General features: G+C 43.3%; 1 protein-coding gene across 1 annotated transcript in view; it reads right to left on the minus strand.

Moving 5' to 3' along the window:
• Positions 1 to 22,002, minus strand: part of LOC122931550 — a 168,488-nt gene that overhangs the window by 56,331 nt on the left and 90,155 nt on the right. The window contains exon 11 of the mRNA XM_044285623.1: positions 17,812 to 17,869. Coding sequence (XP_044141558.1) covers positions 17,812 to 17,869 — 58 coding nt within the window. The remainder of the gene's footprint in view (positions 1 to 17,811; positions 17,870 to 22,002) is intronic.

Below are 22,002 nucleotides of genomic sequence, written 5' to 3' on the forward strand. Positions count from 1 at the left end.
TAACATACAGCATCATACTACTATTGTATTCAAGTATTCAGCGAACCCACTGGCTGTAACGGGCTACTGCAGTAGATCAGATTTGAACTTTACCGATTACCGAGGGTAATGAATACCCCCCGGACAGAACCCCCCCACCCCATCCTTCTGCGCTGGAAGTCTGTATGGTAGTATTTTTCTAACTTGGTTTTGGCTTGACCTCTGTTCTCTATCAAAAAGGATAAGCAATCATGTCGCAGCAGAAAAGATCTGCAGACCATCTTTCTTTTTTATTCAAGGGGCAATCAGAGCCTATGGAAGGTCCTGATTACATCATGGACAAAAACATCAAGACTTAAAAGGGGTTGTGTCACTTCAGCAAATAGCATTTATCGTGTAGAGGAAGTTAATACAGGACATTTACTAATGTATTGTTATTATCCATATTGCTTCTTTTGCCGGCTAGATTCATTTTTCCATCACATTATACACTGCTCGTTTCCGTGGTTACGACCACCCTGTAATCCAGCAGCGGTGGCCGTGCTTGCACACTATAGGAAAAAGCATCAGCCCATTTGCTGTCCCATGATCCTGGCCACTAGAGAGGCTGGCGCTTTTTCCTATACTATGCAAGCACGACCACCACTGATGGATTGCAGGGTGGTCGTATCCATGGAAATGAGCAGTGTACAGGTGAAACTCAAAAAATTTGAATATTGTGCAAAGTTCATTTCTTTCAGTAATGCAACTTAAAAGGAGAAACTAACATATGAGACTCATTACATGCAAAGCGAGATATTTCAAGCCTTTATTTGTTATAATTTGGATGATTATGGCTTACAGCTTATGAAACCCCAAAGTCTAAATTTTGAGGTACCCTTTGCTCAGGGGGTATGGATTAATTAGCTGACTAGAGTGTGACACTTTGAGCCTAGAATATTGAACCTTTTCACAAAATTCTAATTTTAAGCTGCATTAATGCAATTCCTTTTAATTTGCATTACTGAAATAAATGGGCTTTTGCACAATATTCTAATTTTTCAAGTTTTACCTGTATAATATGATGGAAAAACAAATCCAGCCAGCAAAGGAAGCAATATAGATAATAACAATACATTAGTAAGTGGCTTGTATTAACTGCTACATAATAAATGCAATTTTCTGAAGTGAGACAAACCCTTTAAGGTGGATTTAGACGAGCCAATAATCGTCCAGATTATCGTGAACAAAGCTCGTTCCTGATAATCTGGTCATCCAAATGTGCGGCCAATCACCCGACGAATGAGCAAAACGATCATTCATCGCGTGATCCTGTTTTTCGTGCAGGCACTTCAATCATCTTTTCTAGGCAGCAGATAGTGCTGTCTAAACAGCGATCTGCTGCCCAAAAACAATGATTCTGTATGGGGACGAGTTACTGCAGTAGCGATCCCTTGTCCTTATACTGTGAAGGAGATCGCTGAATGTAAATGCGTGGTCTCCTTTACTGAGCGAGCAGCCGACTGTCGGGAAGGAACACTTCTTTCGGACATTCCAAAGGCCTATGTAAACCCACCTTTACCAGTATGTAAACACAACAATTAGCAGTGCAGACATTTAAGTTCTTATCTGTTTTATTATCAGTTGCAGTTAAACTGACAGAATGCCTAGGTATTGCCCTGGAGCAACGGTACTTTGGACTATGGACGTTTGTGGAGATTTCTTCTATTGCTACTTCATAAAGCCATCAACTAAATACTTTAGTGCACTTGGAACTGTTAACTTGCACTATGACTTATGCTGTTGTTTACACTTATACTGTTTTATATTGTTGAACTGCATTTTATGTGTTTATTGTAATATATCCTGTTCATTGTCATTGTTATTGTACTATATCTGCAGTACACTGTGGAACGGGTTTATAGACAGCCAGCTAAGGCTACTTTCACACCTGCGTTTAGGTGCGGATCCGTCTGGTATCTGCACAGACGGATCCGCACCTATAATGCAAACGCTTGTATCCGTTCAGAACGGATCCGTTTGCATTACCATGAACAAACAAACAAAAAAATTCTAAATATATATTTTTTTGGGTTCATGATAATGCAAACGGATCCATTTTGACTTACATTGAAAGTCAATGGGAGGCGGATCCGTTTTCAATTGCACCATATTGTGTCAGTAAAAACGGATCCGTCCCCATTAACTTACATTGTAAGTCAGGATGGATCCATTTGGCTCAGTTTAGCCTAAGGCTACTTTCACACTAGCGTTTTCAATTCCGCTATTGATCTCAATAGCGGAAGAAAACACTTTAGTTTTGTCCCCATTCATTGTCAATGGGGACAAAACTGAACTGAACAAAACAGAATGCACCAAAATGCGTTCCGTTTGATTACGTCCAAGCAGCATTTTTCTGTCCGTGATGTGGTGCGAAGCAAGACGGATCCGTCCTGACACACAATGTACATCAATGGGGACGGATCCGCATATTGGATCCGTCATGGCTATGTTAGACATAATACAACCGGATCCGTTTATGACAGATGCATGCGGTTGTATTATTGTAACAGAAGTGTTTTTGCAGAACCATGACGGAGTCTCAAAAAATGCTAGTGTGAAAGTAGCCTAATACTGAGAGATTTTGAGACTGTATATGCAGTGAGAAGCTAGTAATTTTCCACACTTACTAGAAAGGACTATGCAAAGTTTTGGAGTGAAAAAAACAAACTTAAAGACTTGTTTATGTCTGGAAGAACTGCTCAGTTATTCCCACAGACTGGTATTGAAACTGTATACAAGTCTATGACACACTGAAAGTGCAACAAGGTGTCTGTTTAGGCTGTGCTTCTCCATTCAACCCCTCCCACTAGAAGGTTCTAGTGCAGCTAGAAACTGTATATAAGAAGAGCAGTTAGAACCTCTAGTTGTATGGACCAGTGTTTAAGAGGAGAGATTTTGCCAGTAGTGATGGCCAGTTCGCAGTGTTCGCGACAAACACATGCGATCTGCCATCTTTATTCCCAAGTCTGGCAATGCAGAGGTAAGTCCTTACAGTACAGACCAAAAGTTTGGACACACCTTCTCATTCAAAGAGTTTTCTTTACTATGAAAATTGTAGATTCACACTGAAGGCATCAAAACTATGAATTAACACATGTGGAATTATATACATAACAAAAAAGTGTGAAACAACTGAAAAATGTCATATTCTAGGTTCTTCAAAGTAGCCACCTTTTGCTTTGATTACTGCTTTGCACACTCTTGCCATTCTCTTGATGAGCTTCAAGAGGTAGTCAACTGAAATGGTCTTCCAACAGTCTTGAAGGAGTTCCCAGAAATGCTTAGCACTTGTTGGCCCTTTTGCCTTCACCCTGCGGTCCAGCTCACCCCAAACCATCTCGATTCGGTTCAGGTCCGGTGACTGTGGAGGCCAGGTCATCTGGTGCAGCACCCCATCACTCTCCTTCATGGTCAAATAGCCCTTACACAGCCTGGAGGTGTGTTTGGGGTCATTGTCCTGTTGAAAAATAAATGATGGTCTAAACGCAAACCAGATGGAATAGCATGCCGCTGCAAGATGCTGTGGTAGCCATGCTGGTTCAGTATGCCTTCAATTTTGAATAAATCCCCAACAGTGTCACCAGCAAAGCACCCCCATACCATCACACCTCCTCCTCCATGCTTCACGGTGGGAACCAGGCATGTAGAGTCCATCCGTTCACCTTTTCTGCGTCGCACAAAGACACGGTGGTTGGAACCAAAGATCTCAAATTTGGACTCATCAGACCAAAGCACAGATTTCCACTGGTCTAATGTCCATTCCTTGTGTTCTTTAGCCCAAACAAGTCTCTTCTGCTTGTTGCCTGTCCTTAGCAGTGGTTTCCTAGCAGATATTCTACCATGAAGGCCTGATTCACACAGTCTCTTCTTAACAGTTGTTCTAGAGATGTGTCTGCTGCTAGAACTCTGTGTGGCATTGACCTGGTCTCTAATCTGAGTTGCTGTTAACCTGCGATTTCTGAGGCTGGTGACTCGGATGAACTTATCCTCCGCAGCAGAGGTGACTCTTGGTCTTCCTTTCCTGGGGCGGTCCGCATGTGAGCCAGTTTCTTTGTAGCGCTTGGTGGATTTTGTGACTGCACTTGGGGACACTTTCAAAGTTTTCCCAATTTTTCGAACTGACTGACCTTCATTTCTTAAAGTAATGATGACCACTTGTTTTTCTTTACTTAGCTGCTTTTTTCTTGCCATAATACAAATTCTAACAGTCTATTCAGTAGGACTATCAGCTGTGTATCCACCTGACTTCTCCACAACCCAACTGATGGTCCCAACCCCATTTTTAAGGCAAGAAATCCCACTTATTAAACCTGACAGGGTACACCTGTGAAGTGAAAACCATTTTAGGTGACTACCTCTTGAAGTTCATCAAGAGAATGCCAAGAGTGTGCAAAGCAGAATATGTATATAATTCCACATGTGTTAATTCAGTTTTGATGCCTTCAGTGTGAATCTACAATTTTCATAGTCATGAAAATAAAGAAAACTCTTTGAATGAGAAGGTGTGTCCAAACTTTTGGTCTGTACTGTACCTGTGCCTGCGCCGCGAGCCACTCTGAAACACATGCGGTCACCGGGAGCAGGCAGTTCCGAGAACAGCCTGATGAAGGCTGTTCTCGGAACTGCCTGCTCCCGGTGACCGCATGTGTTTCAGAGCGGCTCGTGGTGCAGGCACAGGTAAGGACTTACCTCTGCATCGCCGGACTTGGGAATAAAGATGGCAGATCGCATGTGTTCGTCGGCGAACACTGCGAACTGGCCATCACTGTTTGCCAGTCTGCAGATAGGAACGAGTGTTTAGTAGAAGAGACTCCGCCAGACTGCACGAGTGACCAGAAGAAGATACTGAGACAGGGATACTCTGCCACAGACCCTGGGTCACCAACCCTTTGACCAGAGGGCCAGCCTGATAACTGGCCAACCCTTTGACTAGGGTACCAGCCTTCTGAGAGAGATAAAGGGACAGCTAGCTCAGGTACTTCCTGACTTCTTCTGCCAGCGAGGAGACTGGAGAAGCCAACTCTTTGCCTTGCCTGTATTGTTTTGCACTTTACTCTCCAGTAAAGAAGCACACTGGTTTACTGCAAACCTTGACTATTTAGACTTATTTCCCATTGTGGGTGCACCACACCTTGCCATCTTTGCTGGAGAGCAGCAACACATGGTGACACCATGACGATATCTTGGAGACACAGTGTGGTGTTAGGACCACCCCAAACTAGCCACTGCACCTATAATAGGCATCAGTACATGACAGGAATTGTTAGCTGCCATGGTCACCCCTGTTACAACCATGATCGCATTGTCGGGAGGAGCGATTGAGTAAGAGGCAGCCCCCTCCCTTTTTCAAACCACTTGTATACCACAGTCAGCAGTGGCTGTGGCACTTAAGGGGTAAACTGCTGGGACTGATGTTAACTCCAATCCTGGAGATGAGAATAGGGTGCCAGATGTATAATACAGCTGGTGCCCACAAGTGATAAAGCGCATGCAGCTCTTGAACTCATGCCATCACTGTTCTGTAATAATATGGCAGCTCGTGGGACATATGTATCTCCTACAATATATTATTATACCACAGGTCAGGAAGGGGTTATAATCGTTTCTTGGCAGCACTCTGTGCTTTTTAAGGCTACTTTCACACTAGCATTAATATTTTCCAGTATTGAGATCCGTCATAGGGTCTCAATACCGGAAAAAATGCTTTCGTTTTGTCCCCATTCATTGTCAATAGGGACAAAACGTAACTGAACAGAACGGAATGCTCCAAAATGCATTCCGTTCCATTCTCATACCGGAGAGAAAACCGCAGCATGCGGTTTTCTTTCCGTCCTGGGATGCGGAGCAAGACGGATCCGGCATGACCCCCAATGCAAGTCAATGGGGACGGATCAGTTTTCTCTGCCACAATAGAAAACTGATCCGTCCCCCATTGACTTTCAATGGAGTTCATGACGGATCCGTCTTGGCAATGTTAAAGATGATATAACCGGATTCGTTCATAACGGATGCAGACGGTTGTATTATCAGTTTCGGAAGCGTTTTTGCTAAACCCTGCCAGATCCAGTATAAACGCTAGTGTGAAAGTAGCCTAAAGGATGTGTTGTAGACAATATTAAAACTGCATTGCAACGACATTAGTGGTTGTTCTGTCACATACAGTGCCAATAGTTGTTCCATGTAAATGGAGACAAACAAATGCCATTGCACATGCTATATTATCAACTGGCACTCCACAACAGAAAATCTACTAGTGTAAATGAGCCCATACACTCTTTAATTAAGTGCGCCATTAACAAGTAGCTGACTCCTATGTACTAACATTTTTCATTATGGTGTTACTACTTTCATAATATGATTTCTGACCAAGCCATTTTTCAGTGTTTGACCTTTTTTCTTATTATGTAATAATTACACATTATTAGATATACTGGTGTCATGTATACAGTATTCTGTAGCAGTTCATTGACTCTCCATTCAGGCTACTATGAAAATCCCTGTAGTTTTGGGTTGTGTGTGTGTTGGAACGCAAGCGCAGGCTGTGCAACCTAATTAGCTGGCTTGGAGGCTGATCCATGCCATGTTGCTTGGAGGCAGGATACAAGAAGGGAATACATGAAGCCATATACTGTATCTTTATGCACTATTATTTCAACACATCTTAAAACCTCCATTTTGGCAACTTCAATTGCATTTGCAATAATAGTAGGCACGAGTGTATAATACATACTGTGTAATGGACTTGAAGCCAAAGTAATTCTTTAGGATGTCAAAATACTTTTCAGTAATGACAGTGTGATAGCTTTTTTTTTATCTGGTGATTTTACACATGCTGAAATTTTTTTGATATGCAGCTATTATTATTCCTTCTAAAAATGATAACTATATTGACTTCTGGGATTTACTAGTTGGGGATGTAACCCTACATGTTCTAAAACTGTCCAATCAATGGTGACGGTACTAGATTCTGTAGGGACATATCCTGTTATGGTAACTTCCAGTTGTTAAATCATTCAGAAAAACGGAGGAGGAATAACAGAGGTACAAATCATAGTTATAGGAAATTATGCCCCAGGATTAAAGGGGTTGTCTGGGTTCAGAGCTAAACCCAGACATATCCCCTATTTCACCCAGGCAGCCCCTCTGATATGAGCATCGGAGCATTTCATGATTTCCGGTGACATCACCGAATCTAATGAAAAAGCCCTTGCCCTGAATGATTAAGCACAGGGCAAGAGAGAGCATAGGAGCATGAAATGCTCCGATGCTCATCTCAGAGGGGCTGCCTCGGTCAAGAAGAGGACATTACATGGTACATAATGTCACCTAATCACTTAAAATGTCACAATCACTTTTTAATAGAAGGGCCTCTAAAACAGGCAGCAAATGTCTAATGTCCTTACAGCATTACCAGAGGAGAAATGAAGCCTTTTGATATCAATGGACCATCCACATAATCCATAGCTTTGCAGGGCCTCTGTTAATGTCTCACCCACTGTATATGCTAATGAGAAGTCAAGTGTCTGCTGGGAGTTCATCAACCAGCGAAGTACCCGGGCTCTCAGCTTCAAAGCCTTCCCAATCCCACCCTTTGGCTCTTGACTGAAGCTTCAAGGGTTCTTCAGTGTCATGTAATGTCCTAATAAAGAAGTCAATCAAGGGTTGGAAAGAACTTGAAGCCAAGAGTCCAGGAGACGGTTCACTGTTACTGAATGCCCAGTAGACAGCTCTCTGCACAGGGTACAGACCCTGCTGGTCCATGTGGCTATGAACTGCTGTTAACAGAACAGAGTAGCTCAGATAAGATGGCTGCCCTAATGATCATAGACAGGAAATAAAAAAAAATATTCTACAAACAGCAAAACAACAAAACAAAACCTAAAAATATAAGGGGTTCTCTGAGAAGGGGAACCTCTTGTAATATGGCCAGGTAGGGTGCAGGGATTAAGAAAAACTCACCTGTCACAGGTTCTCTGGTTCCAGCACTGAGCAACCTACTCCTCCGTTTCTTTTCCCTGCTGGACCAGAAGTATGACATGCCCTCTATATGTCACAGCTGCCAACCAATTAACAGCCTCAGCAGTGGCAGAGATCATGTGCCATGCCTACACACATCACTGCTGAGGCCATTGACTGACCAGCAGCACTGACATTCATGTAGATGGCATGTCACACTTCTGGTTTAGTGGGGACCCAGAGGTGTATGAGAAAGGAACTTGGCTCTGGAACTGAGTCATCAGTGAGATGTGAGTTTTCTTAAGGGTACTTTCACACTAGCGTTATTGTTTTCCGGCATCGAGCTCCATCCTTGGGGCTCAATACCAAAAAAGAACTGATCAGTTTTATCTTAATGCAATCTGAATGGAGAGCAATCCGTTCAGGATGCATCAGGGTGTCTTCAGTTCAGTCTTTTTGCCTTTTCAGGACTGAGATAATACCGCAGCATGTTGCGGTTTTGTCTCCGTCCCAAATTCCGGAACACTTGCCGGAATGCTTGATCCAGCATTTTTTCCCATTGAAATGCATTAATGCCGGACAAGGCCCTGAATGTTCCGGCAAAACGGATCAGTTTTGCTGTCTGCGCATGCTCAGACCGCAAAAGATGTGAAAAAAAAAAATGCCGGATCCCTTTTATCCGGATGACACCGGAGAGACGGATCCGGCATTTCAATGCATTTGTCAGACGGATTCGTCTGACAAATGCCATCAGTTTGCATACGTTTTGACGGATCCATTGCCGGAACTGCCTGCTGGAATCCCCTTATCCCTGCACCCTGCCTGGCAATAAGTTTCCTCTCATTCTGAGAAATACTGTATTTTTCGCCCCATAAAAGGACCTGCCCCCATGTGTGAAAAAATGTCACTGCGTCTTATGGGGTGAATACTAATGAGCGCTTCCATTATGGAAACGCTCATTAGTACCAGAGAACCAGGAAGCAATAAATGCAGCGCTCCCCGGCTCTGTACTCTCCACTTCATGGCTCTCTGCAGTCGGCTGTGTTGTGACTGCGCGCTCTGTGACCTCCTCACACTGCGCATGTTGGGTCACAGCCCAGCCAACGGCAGGAAGAAGAAGAGAGATCACTGGAGGTGAGAAGCAGTGGCATCTGGATCAGGACAGGTAAGTGGATTTTTTATTTTATGTGATCTGAAGCTGGGGGCTGATGAAATTAGGCTGGGGGCTGATGAAATTAGGCTGGAGGCTTAAATGCGGCATGTGGGTCTCATCTGAGGTCTGAATGGGGGGTCTTATTTATATTGGGGCTCTTATCTGAGGTCTGATATGGGGTTATTCACATTGGGGCCTGATCTGAGGTCTGATTGTGGGTCTGATCTGAGGTCTTATTGGGATCTTATTAACATTGGGTGTCTGCTCTGAGGTCTGATTGAGGGTCTTATTAACATTGAAGGTCTGACTGGGGCTGTGAGCTGAGGTCTGATTAACATTGGGGGTCCGATTGGTTGTCTGAAGTCTAATGAAAAATATTTTTTTATTATTGTCCTCCTCTAAAACCTTTGTCTTATGGGCCAGTGCATCTTATAGGGCGAAAAATATGGTAATCAGTCCTCGGAACAGAACAATACAAAGAGCAAAAATGCTTTTGACAGCTGTTATTCTTTTATTGATATTCACAAACAGGCAAAAATCTAAGTATAAACATAGATACAATCCATGTGGCATTAAATTTCAACAGCCCAATTTGGCTTCTTCCGGGGGAGGTGGGTGGGAGCTGGTTAATGATGAAACTTGAGTTGGGCTGTTGGCAGTTGATAATGCATAGATGTGTATATGCAGTTTTTCACCAGTTTTTTTTGAGTATGAATAAATGCTTGCCCCAAACATTATTTCACTATGTCTACTACTACTAACAGAGATAAGAGCTGTGCTGATATCACCGAATTGCTGACAATAGAGGACATTTATCATCATAAATTAGGCACATCCACCAGCAGTGGGATATCAACACCAGCGCATAAAGTGCCTGTCTTGATAAATCTCCCCCAATTTGCCTGGCTTGGGTGAAATCTTATGTTGCAGACCAGGAATCCTCAACCTGCGGCCCTCCAGCTGTTGCAAAACTACAACTCCCAGCATTCCCGGACAGCGTACAGCTATTAGCCTACAGCAGGGCATGGTGGGAGTTGTAGTTTTACAACAGCTGGAGGGCCGCAGATTGAGCATCCCTGTTGTAGACCAACTGTTATTATTGGGAGAGGGAGGAAGCAAAGGCCTTTCTGGAGTGCTGGCTGAGCACAATAAGTATTAATATACTTTTTTCTATTACTTTGAATTCACAAATTATGAAAGTCCAGCAGATCTGGCATTCTACGCATTCTACATATGAACTAAGAAGAACAGGCTTATTTTTTACAGTGCAATGAATCTAGTGATGTGATCAGTTCCTATAAGGCCTCTTTCACACTTCAGTGTTTGGTCAGTGATTTACATCACTGATTTGTGAGCCAAAACCAGAGGTGAAGCCTCCACAGAGATAATGTATAATGGAAAGATCTGCAAGTCATATCTATACATATGTCACTTTCTTCTTCCACCCTAGTATTACTGCATATTGACTTCTGAACTTCCATTTTTGTACACTACCGTGTAGTCACGGCCGATTCTAGCTCTTCTGCTGCCTGAGGCAAAAATTTAAATGCCCCCCCCCCCATCCCATTAAAAAATAGTATGAAAGCCAAGTAGCCACCGAACTCCGAGACTGTCCTGCCAGATCTGGGGCGGTACAAGTACAGATAACGTTGTTGATATGACCTGCAGTCCTATGTAACACCACAGGTAACACAGTGATAAATCTCTGAGTACAGATACTATAGTAGATGTTACCTGCAGTCATATGTAACAGCACAGATAACACTAGTGCTGATAATGTGGTAGTGTTACCTGCAGTCCTATGTAAAACCACAGATAACACTAGTGCAGATCATGGAAACTTCAGCACTCCAATGAGTATGATGATATCAAGGTGTCTTTATTTTTAGTTTTTCTTATGCAGGGCAACTAAAAGGTGACAGTGTGACGTTTCGATTAAATTAGACCTTTTTGAAACACTAAAACAGAAAATTAAAAATTGACGTTTACATAGTGGTTTTTCCACTACCAGCTCTCCCTAGACTACTGTGCCCACGTTCAGACCCTGAAGGTGGGAATAAACGTGCCCCCGTGCCTAAGGCTGAAGATACCCTAAAATCCATAAGATGGTAACAGGGGAAAAGAGACAGCCTGCTTCCTCAGGACCTGGAGGAGGCAGGCGTCTCCCTAACAGCCTAGACAGAACACAAAAAAGAAAACCAAAACCAACTTATCTTGTCACAGAGCAGAAATGGCAAATCCTTCCTTCCTTCCTTCCACAGAGCAAGATAGAAGCTATAACCCGCACAGGACACTAGGAAGAGGCGTGATTTAAACTCCTACAAACGACCCCACCTAGAGCACCTGAAGGGAGGCGGATACAGCTCAACTCCAAAACAAAAACAAAAAACTACAGACGTGCTGCTAACCTGACAGACCTCCGCACATAGCCTGAGCAGGGCATGACAATGACTCACTAACCACCGATCTGTATCGCAAACCTACAGATCGGAACAACATGTTACACTACAGCAGCTGCCATGCCCCCTCCACAAAGAAGTCACTACCAAAATCACAATTCAAACGCATTAATAGGATAGTCACTACCGAGAACAACAAACACAAAAGACCAATCGAAATGACAACAAAATTCGAAGAAAGGGGGTACCCACTTAAAATTATTGAAGAAGACATAACACTTACAACTAGACAGGATAGGCAAGCCAACAAAAGACTACCATTTGTCCACACATTTCACCCCTACTCTCATAAAGTAACTAATATTATCAAAAAACATTGGAACATCCTAACAAAATCACGTCCAAACATCAAAGAGTTTAATTCACCATTCCTACCTTGTACCATGCGACCTAAAAATTTACGAGACTTTCTAGTCAAAGCGGATATGGGTTACTGGGTACAGTAAGACAGGGTACATTTCCCTGCCTACACTGCGCCCAATGTTCTAATGTCCTAAAAGGAGATAAAATACACCATCCACTTACAGGTCAGGAATTTCAAATAAAGGGTTTCCATACATGTGAATCTAACTTTGTGGTTTACCTCTTCAAATGCCCATGTATCAACCATACTACCTAAGAGCGATATCCCTGCACCTCGTTATCTCTTGATATATCTTTGTATAGGTGTAACCTTATAAGCTATACAATTTTTTTCTACTTGACAGTATACTATCATTATTTTGTATGGAAAAACCACCATGTAAACATCAATGTTTAATTTTCTGTTTTAGTGTTTGAAAAAGGTCTAATTTGACCGAAACGTCACACTGTCACCTTTTAGTTGCCTTGCATAAGAAAAACTAAAAATAAAGACACCTTGATATCACCATACTAATTGGAGTGCTGAAGTTTCTATGTCGACATTTCTGCGGGCTAGGAACCCACAACCTCAGCACCCATCTAATAAGGACAAGAGTGCCAGGCCATCTTACTTTACTAGTGCAGATCATGTGGCAGTGTTACCTGCAGTCCTATGTAAAATCAGATAACACTAGTGCTGATAATGTGGTAGTGTTACCTGCAGTCCTATGTAAAACCACAGATAACATTAGTGTAGATAAAACCACAGATAACACTAGTGCAGGTCATGTGGTAGTATTACCTACGTCTTTAGTGTGCCCCCCTTTGCCTCTCCCACGGGACTCCGTGCTGGCAGCAGTCCTCCTCTTCCTTCTTCTCCTTGCCATGCTCAGAACGTCCAGATGCAACTGCATCAAGACATATGAACACTGTGGGCATGGTGTTGGTGACAGACACACACACAGGGACAGACACATCTGTGCCCCTTTCAGTGTGATAATACCCTCTTTGTGCCCCCTCGCAGTAGTTATGCCCTCTCTGTACTCCCTTCAGAGTAGTAATGCACTCTGTGGCCCCTTCACAGTATTATTGCCCACTCTGTGCCACCATAATAGTTATGCCCCTTCACAGTAGTTAAGCCATCTTTGTGCCCCTTTCACATTAGTAATGCACTCTGGGCCCCCTTCACAGTAGTAATGCCCATTGTGCCCCTTCAAAGCAGTAATGCCTATTGTGCCCTCTTCATAGTAATAATGCCTATTGTGCACCCTTCACAGTAGTAAAGCCCTATGTGTCCCCTTTAAAGTAGTAATGCCCTCTGTGCTCCCTTTATACTAGCAATGTCCTCTGTTCTCTTTTATAGTAGTAATGCCCTATGTGCCCCCTTCACAGTAGAAATGTCCTCTGTGCCCTCTTTATAGTTGCAATGCCCCCTTTATAGTTGCAATGCCCCCTTTATAGTAGCAATGCCCCTGTGCCCCCCTTTATAGTAGAAATGCCCTCTGTGCCCCCTTATGGTAATAATGCCTTCTGTGCCCCCTTTGTAGTAGTAATGCCCTTTGTGCCCCCTTTGTAGTAATAATGCCCTCTGTGCCCCCCTTATGGTATTAATGCGCACAATGACCCCCTTATGGTAGTAATGCCCACTGTTCCCCCTTTGTAGTAGTAATGCCCTCTGTGTCCCCCTTTGTAGTAGTAATGTCCACTGTGCCCCCCTTATTGTAGTAATACCCACTGTGCCCCTTTGTAGTATTAATGCCATCTCCTCTGTGCCCCCTTTGTAGTGGAAATGCCATCTGTGCCTCCTCTGTGTTAAAAAAAAGAAAAGAAAAAACCCAGTAACTACTCACCTTGTCCCGTTCCTGAAGCTCACAGTCCTCTCTTCCCTGCAGGCACTGTGTGGGCTGAGCTCATGCAGATTCCCGGGCCGCAGGCTCCTCCCACACAGGCCGGCAGCGGGATCCGTGCCTACAGGCTGAATGGTGGAGTAGGGAGAAGTCTCCCTGCTCTACCATTCAGTGCGCTGCTGGCCCGAAGGAGGGGAGGAGCGCGGGGAGCTGAGCGGTTGGTGAGTGACAGGACAGCAGCTTCCTGCACTCCAGGGGCGCGCGGGGTGGGGGGCTGTCAAATGCGCAGCTTAAAGTAAACAGTGGTGGCATCCACCAGCAGTGTTTAACTGCTGTGTGGATGCCACCCCTCAAAAATACAGAAAACTGACGCCTGCGGAAATATGCTCATCTCTCCTTATGGCAGAAACTGCCCTGCGTGTAGTTGTACAGACTATTTTCTTGTTCAGCTTTTCACATCACAGGTAAGAAAAGACTGTGCAGTAAGCAAAAGTGACAATAAATGCAAACAATTAAATCAATAAATTCTGTGGCAAAGTAGGACACTTCCATTTACATTATATCCAGACAGACGTCTTAAAAATATGATTTTTTTTCTTGCTGACTACGCATCCTGTTTTCAGCCTTCCAGAATAAAATGTATATTTCTCAACCTAGAGGGCAATAATAAAAACAAGTGATGCCCATGGGAAAGTTGTTAGATACATTTAATGACAGTAACAGTATAGTTATAGAATGGCAAATCTTAACTTTTCCATTATAATAAACTGATTTCAAATAAATAAAACGCCGTTACTTCCAAGTGGTAATTACCAAGCTGAAATCATTTAATGAGATTGCCATCTTCCATGTTTATGTGGCATTCTGAGCGTGTATTGCTCTCTGTGGTTGAGAAATAGACAAGATAATTAATTTCTTCAACAGCTTCATTGCAAATTATATTAAAACACAATCTGTAAAGCAGCCTGTTGTAATGTATACATATTTCACACTGACTAACAGCCTCATAGAATAAGAACTCATCACAAGGATAAGCGGGCGAAAAAGAACATGTTGCTTCATAAACAATTTATATCTATCTGACATGACACAGTAATCCTATTAAATCTGAATGGAAGCCGCAAGATATGAAAAGGGTAATGAGATTACAGGATTACTTTTTTATTATTTAAACTGCTGAACTGTTTACGTTATTTAGAGTTTCTTGCACTGGGAATAATGTAAAAACTTGTCAATCCCAATTATACTAATGCCACCCTAATAACACCAATATTTTTTTAAAATTTTTTCTTTGTTTATGATATTTTTTTGCAGGAGAACATTAGGGAGAACATATGTTTGAAAAGTATATGCAATAATCTCTCTATAAGCAGGCATCATTAAGTCCTAGAATCATTCAAGACCAAAAAAAAGAGCCTTGAAGAGTCAGTGCTGAGCAGCCAATAGCCAGATTGTTTTTTGGAGGCAATGTCAGGTTATATCAATAATGGCATCTCTAGAGTGAAGAAAAGGCAATGCTGAAAACAATCCAGTTCAACCTAAAGTGGATTATTTCCAGGGCTAGACACATTAAGAGAAGAGCTGTATACTTTTCTAGGATTACCTAAGGGAATCTAGGTTAAAAATAAATAGAATGTATGGAATCTGGTCTCTGATGGGTCAAGTTACAGAAAACCTATTAACTGCAGTAATCCAGACAAAAAATAAAAATAAAAAGCTCAAATGCACAACACATGATAAATAACATCACCGTTATTTATTTAACAAAAACTAGGTCAAAATGCAGAAGCTGTATGTGAAAATGAAGTACACTGTAACTGTTTCTATAGGAATTAAGAGGGTAAGTGGCAGCCGGGTGCTGCTTATGAAATGCACTTGATCAGTTGATCATCAGCAAGTGTGACCACCTCTATAAAAGCAGAACATTGCTGGTCTGGAGCATTCAGGTGTGTCTTAATACAATGCCAAGAAGGAAAGACATCAGCAATGATCTTCATTATTCTACAGTGAAAAAGATTATTTACAAGTGTAAAACATTCAAGACAGTTGACAATCTTCCCAGAAGCAGACGTCCCAGAAAATTCACCCCAAGGTCACATTGTGCAAATGCTCAGAGAAATTGCCAAAAAAAAATTGCATCAAAGACTCTACAGGTTTCAGTTAGCATGTTAAATGTTCAAAATCATGATGGTACCATTTGAAAAAGACTGAAAAAGTATGGCTTTTTTAGAAGGGTTGCCAACAGAAAGCCTCTTCTTTCTAAAAAGAACATGGTAGCATGGCTTAACTTTGCAAAGTTGCATTTAAACAAACCACAAGATGTCTGGAACAATGTTCTTTAGACAAACAAGACCAAAGTGGAGATGTTTGGCCATAATGCACAGCACTACATTTAGTAAAAACCTAACACAGTTTATCAGCACAAACACCTCATACCAACTGTCAAGCATTGTGTTGAAGGGGTGATGATTTGGGTTTGTTTTGTAGCCATGGGACTCGGGCACCTTGCACTCATTGAGTAGACCAGGGATCAGCAACCGTTGGCATGCCAGCTCCTGTGAAACTAGAACTCCCAACATGCACACTTACTCAGCTGTTCTTCTAACTCCCATAGGAGTGAAGTAAGAATTCTGGGTATTGTAGTGTCAGAACAGTTGGAGTGCTGGAAGTTGTTGATCTCCTTATGAACTCCTCTGTATACCAAATTATTCTAGAACCAAATGTGAGACTATCTATAAAACAGCTAAAGCTTGGCCAAAACTGAGTCATACAACAGGATAATGATACTAAGCACACAAATATATCTACAATAGAACAATTGAAAAAGAAAATAATCAAAGTGTTGCAATGGCTCAGTCAATGCCCATACCTCAAACCCCACTGAAAAGCTGTGGCAGAAGTCACAAGTCACAAAAGATCCTGAAAAGTTCACATCTATGCATCTTTGGGAACATCAGATTATGTTGGCTGATACTGCTTGCAGCTCTTCAACAGTTATGCTGCAAAAGAAAAAATGTCCTTCTTTAGGCCTCATGCACATGACCATTCCGTTTTTTGTGGTCAGGATCCGCAAAAAACGGAATCCGCCCGTGTGCCTTCCGCAATTTGCGGAACGGAACGGGAGGCCCATTGGAGAAATGCCTATTCTTGTCCGCAAAACAGACAAGAATAGGACATGCTATATTTTATAGCCCCATTGAAGTGAATGGGTCCGCACCCGAGTCGCAAAAAAATGCGTCTCGGATGAAGATCACAACAACGGTTGTGTGCATGAGGCTGCATGGTTTCATGAACTGTTTACGGAGGAGCAAACTGTGACCAAGGCGTTATGGCCACCACGTTCTCCAGACTTGTCCACCAATTTTTATCTGTGGGGAAATTTAAAACAGAAAGTGTCCGCTAACTATCCACATACCCTGGATGAACTCAAGGAAAACATCACAAACACTATCTGCAGCATCACTGTTGAAGGGCTGCAAGTAGTATCAGCCAGCATAATCCAACGTGCCCAAAGATGTGAAAGGGGACCACTTTTAGCATCTTTTGTGACTTGTGGGTAATAAAAAAAAAACAATCCACTTGCTCATTCATCTTGTCATACTATCGCTGGAGGCAGGCTACTTTTTCTTGGGACACCCTGCATAAGAGAGAGATAATAATTTCTCTGTCCCACCATTCCAGGAACATACTCTAGCACCTCACTTCACTGTGAAGATTCATGTTTCAAGTCAAAGTTTTTGATTCCATATAAGGCTCTGTTCCATTTCACTTTTTCCATTACTTCACGGGAAGAAACTTAGTGGCGGATCCATCATATGACAAACTCCAGTGGCACCCAGCAGCTTTCGCTACAGTGTGTGCCACTAATGGGAAGAAGAGAGCTTCTTGCTGGGCTATTCTTCCCGTCAAATATGGCAGAATCCCCCAATGGAGGCTCCGAAGGAAAATGTGAACGGAGCTTTGCTAGGATAATGTGGACAATAAAATAATTAAGTAATAATGAAAAGTTAAACTGAGAACAGCAAAAACTTACGGCATTAGGAAGACCTTGAAAGAGAGGAGCACTGTGGATGCCACTGTTCACATAGTGCCTGGAAGAGAATGATTTAATCAGTAAATGAATATCACCTACATATAGCCCACATACACTCACCTAAAGAATTATTAGGAACACCATACTAATACGGTGTTGGACCCCCTTTTGCCTTCAGAACTGCCTTAATTCTACGTGGCATTGATTCAACAAGGTGCTGATAGCATTCTTTAGAAATGTTGGCCCATATTGATAGGATAGCATCTTGCAGTTGATGGAGATTTGAGGGATGCACATCCAGGGCACAAAGCTCCCGTTCCACCACATCCCAAAGATGCTCTATTGGGTTGAGATCTGGTGACTGTGGGGGCCATTTTAGTACAGTGAACTCATTGTCATGTTCAAGAAACCAATTTGAAATGATTCGAGCTTTGTAACATGGTGCATTATCCTGCTGGAAGTAGCCATCAGAGGATGGGAACATGGTGGTCATGAAGGGATGGACATGGTCAGAAACAATGCTCAGGTAGCCCGTGGCATTTAAACGATGGCCAATTGGCACTAAGAGGCCTAAAGTGTGCCCAGAAAACATCCCCCACACCATTACACCACCAGCCTGCACAGTGGTAACAAGGCATGATGGATACATGTTCTCATTCTGTTTACGCCAAATTCGGACTCTACTATTTGAATGTCTCAACAGAAATCGAGACTTATCAGACCAGGCAACAATTTTCCAGTCTTCAACAGTCCAATTTTGGTGAGCTCGTGCAAATTGTAGCCTCTTTTTCCTATTTGTAGTGGAGATGAGTAGTACCTGGTGGGGTCTTCTGCTGTTGTAGCCCATCCGCCTCAAGGTTGTGCGTGTTGTGGCTTCACAAATGCTTTGCTGCATACCTCGGTTGTAACGAGTGGTTATTTCAGTCGGCCCATTCAGCTTGAATCAGTCGGCCGATTCTCCTCTGACTTCTAGCATCAACAAGGCATTTTTGCCCACAGGACTACCGCATACTGGATGTTTTTCCCTTTTCACACCATTCTTTGTAAACCCTAGAAATGGTTGTGCGTGAAAATCCCAGTAACTGAGCAGATTGTGAAATACTCAGACCGGCCCGTCTGGCACCAACAACCATGCCACGCTCAAAATTTCTTAAATCACCTTTCTTTCCCATTCTGACATTCAGTTTGGATTTCAGGAGATTGTCTTGACCAGGACCACAACCCTACATGCATTGAAGCAACTGCCATGTGATTGGTTGACTAGATCAGTGATAGGCAAACTGCGGCTCTCCAGCTGTTGCAGAACTACAACTCCCAGCATGCAAAGACTGCCTACAGCAGGGCATGGTGGGAGTTGTAGTTTTGCAACAGCTGGAGAGCCGCAGGTTGCCTATCACTGGACTAGATAATCGCATTAATGAGAAATAGAACAGGTGTTCCTAATAATTCTTTAAGTGAGTGTATATAATATGTCAGATATCAAATACAGACATTGTATTGAATATTTAAAATATGTACATAGAAGGTACCACTGCCAAATCAACGTCTGGTAACATTGCTTTTTATAGTGAAACTGGACATACACATCTGGTAATTGGACAAAGGATTTTCTACTGCCAAAACAATTAATATTATCAGCCACTCCATTAACATGCATATTACTCCCTATGTATGTGGGAGGTATGAGCACCTGCCACACAAATGGGACACTGCTTCTCTCTCGGGAAATTGATAAGAGGAGACAGGAAAAGTCATACCGGTCCGATTCATTTTCCTTCGAAGAGCAGATGCTCAGTAATTACAGTGAGATCAGACAGTAAAGAGTAACTCTCACTATGATCTACTTTGCATACAATATTTGCAAATTGCATAAATTGTAATCTAATGCTATGACCGGAATCACTCCCATTAGCTGGGTGAACAATCTTAACTAGCTCCAGTCTTGCATGGGAAATCGAAATTCCCAGTGGTCAGCTGACAGATAAGTGACTTTCTGAAGACTTAGTACCAAAACAAACTGCTATAAACTATGGCGAATTTTAATTTCATCTTTTTCCTGTACCTATTTATTTTATTTTCTGCTTTTTAAATACCACCATAAGATTCTGAAGAGATGGTAACCATCACATCAATAAGTTTGCGTTCATCTAAAAGTACCTGTCCAGGGGTGCTACTAGGATAGACTTGGCCTTATAGAAAATTTTTGAACGTCCCCTGCCCAATCAACCCCACCTCCTGCAGCTAGTCAAGACCGTCTATGCTCCCTATACAATCCCCCACCCACCTGCTCACTCAGTTTTATTTGAAATAAAACGCTTACTTGTCACGGCTGTGTCTCGGTTCCGCTGTACTTTGCCATGACACGTCTGCTGTGCACGCAGCTGCCTGGGGCAACATGTTGTTTCTGTATGTGTGTGCACTGCTCCTGTTTCCTGGCCTCTCCACAGCCTGGTGGTTATGGGGTTTAGGTGTGGATCTGGGTGTGGTCTCATGGCTCTACTTATCCTGTTGCTGTGAGTTTGAGGTCAGTTGTATTCCAGCCTTGGTTGGTGCTGAAGCCTTGCTCCTTTCCTGGATATTCCATCTGTCCAGTGTGGGGGCCACCTAGTTTGACATCAATGTCTTCCCTATGTTTCTATGTATTCTACCCTACCTTCCCTTGTATATGTTTGGTGTGGGTTATGTTCAGGGTCTGTTGTATGTCTAGTTGTTGTTCCATGTCTGGACGGTCATTGGTGTGTATTGTCCTGCATGGATGCTGGACGTTCCCCTGTTTGTCTGTGCCTTCAGAGCAGCTCTGTCTGGTGCCATCATGTATCTGGTTAGCATGGGGGTCCAGACAGTTTCTGGTGTGTTGCTGCGGCAGGTAAGTGCTAGTTGTTCTGGGTTCTTACCTGCCAATCAAATTACTTTTCACTGTCTTCCCCTTTCCTTACAGCTAGGCCAGTGGGAGACTTCTGGTTCATCCTTCTGGTGGAGGAACCGGTCGTATCTGGTCCTGACTCCAGGGTTAGTAGGGCCCGAGGATCATGTTTATGAGCTCTCCTACCATCTGGGTCCGCTCATACGGTTAGGAGTCAGGGCGTGGTTTAGGGATGCATTAGGAGGTTTCCCTGCTCCCCTTCCCCTGTGTCCTTGGCTAGTTGCTATTCCCGCTTCCCAACGGTGTTCAGTGTGGAGTTTTTTTCCCCCACACTGCACTGTGACATTACTGGACAGGAGAAGGTGCCATGAGTTTATGTCACCCAGGCCCCGTGAATGCTCGCTTAATGTCTCCTTCACAGTAGTGATGCCCACTTAGTCCCCTCACACAGAAGAAACCCTACTTAGTGCCCCCACACAGTAGTTATGCCCCAATAGTGCCTCCACATAGTAGAATGCTCCCTTAGTGCCCCCACACAGTAGAATACCCCCAGAGTTCCCACACACATTAGCTATGCCCCATTAGTGCCTCCACATACAGTAGTACAATGCCCCATTGGTGCCCCCCCCCACAGAAGTCATGCTCCCCTTAGTGCCTACTCACAGTAGTCATGCTCCCCTTAGTGCCCTTCCATAGTAGAATGCCCCCTTAGTGCCCCCTTACAGGTATGCTGTCCCCTTAGTGCATCCATTACAGTAGTCAAGTCCCTGTAGTGTTAATAAAAAAAATATTCACCTAGCCCTGTTCCCTCGAACAGAGCAAACCATGCTGTCCCCAGCAGCAGGTGCGACTGTCATGGTCTTACCTTCTTGCTGTTCTCCTTCGTTTGACATGTGCTGGCGGCCATCTTGGTTTCTGGGTTTCTTGTAGCCTCCCACCCTGCGGCTTCTCCTTCCCACTGGGAGGAGCTGGATGCCTAGCTCATATATATAGGAGGTCTGTGGCTTCAGTTCCTTGCTTGGTCCTCCTGTGTTCACATGCTTCTAAGACTGCTGCTGCTTCTGGTTCCTGATCCTGGCTTCGTCTGACTACCCTGCTGGTTCCTGATCCAGGCTTCGTCTGACTACCCTGCTGGTTCCTGATCCAGGCTTCGTCTGACTACCCTTCTGGTTCCTGACCTCCGGCTTCGCAAGACCCTGCTTCGGTTTAGCCATCCGTTTGGATTTTTGCCTCACAGCTTGATTTCCAATAAAGCCTTCTTATTTCCACTTATCTCTTGTTGTACGTCTGGTTCATGGTTCCATGACATTAGGACCAAGCAACGAATT

The sequence above is a fragment of the Bufo gargarizans genome, chromosome 3 (assembly GCF_014858855.1).
Source record: "Bufo gargarizans isolate SCDJY-AF-19 chromosome 3, ASM1485885v1, whole genome shotgun sequence".
NCBI lineage: Eukaryota > Metazoa > Chordata > Amphibia > Anura > Bufonidae > Bufo > Bufo gargarizans.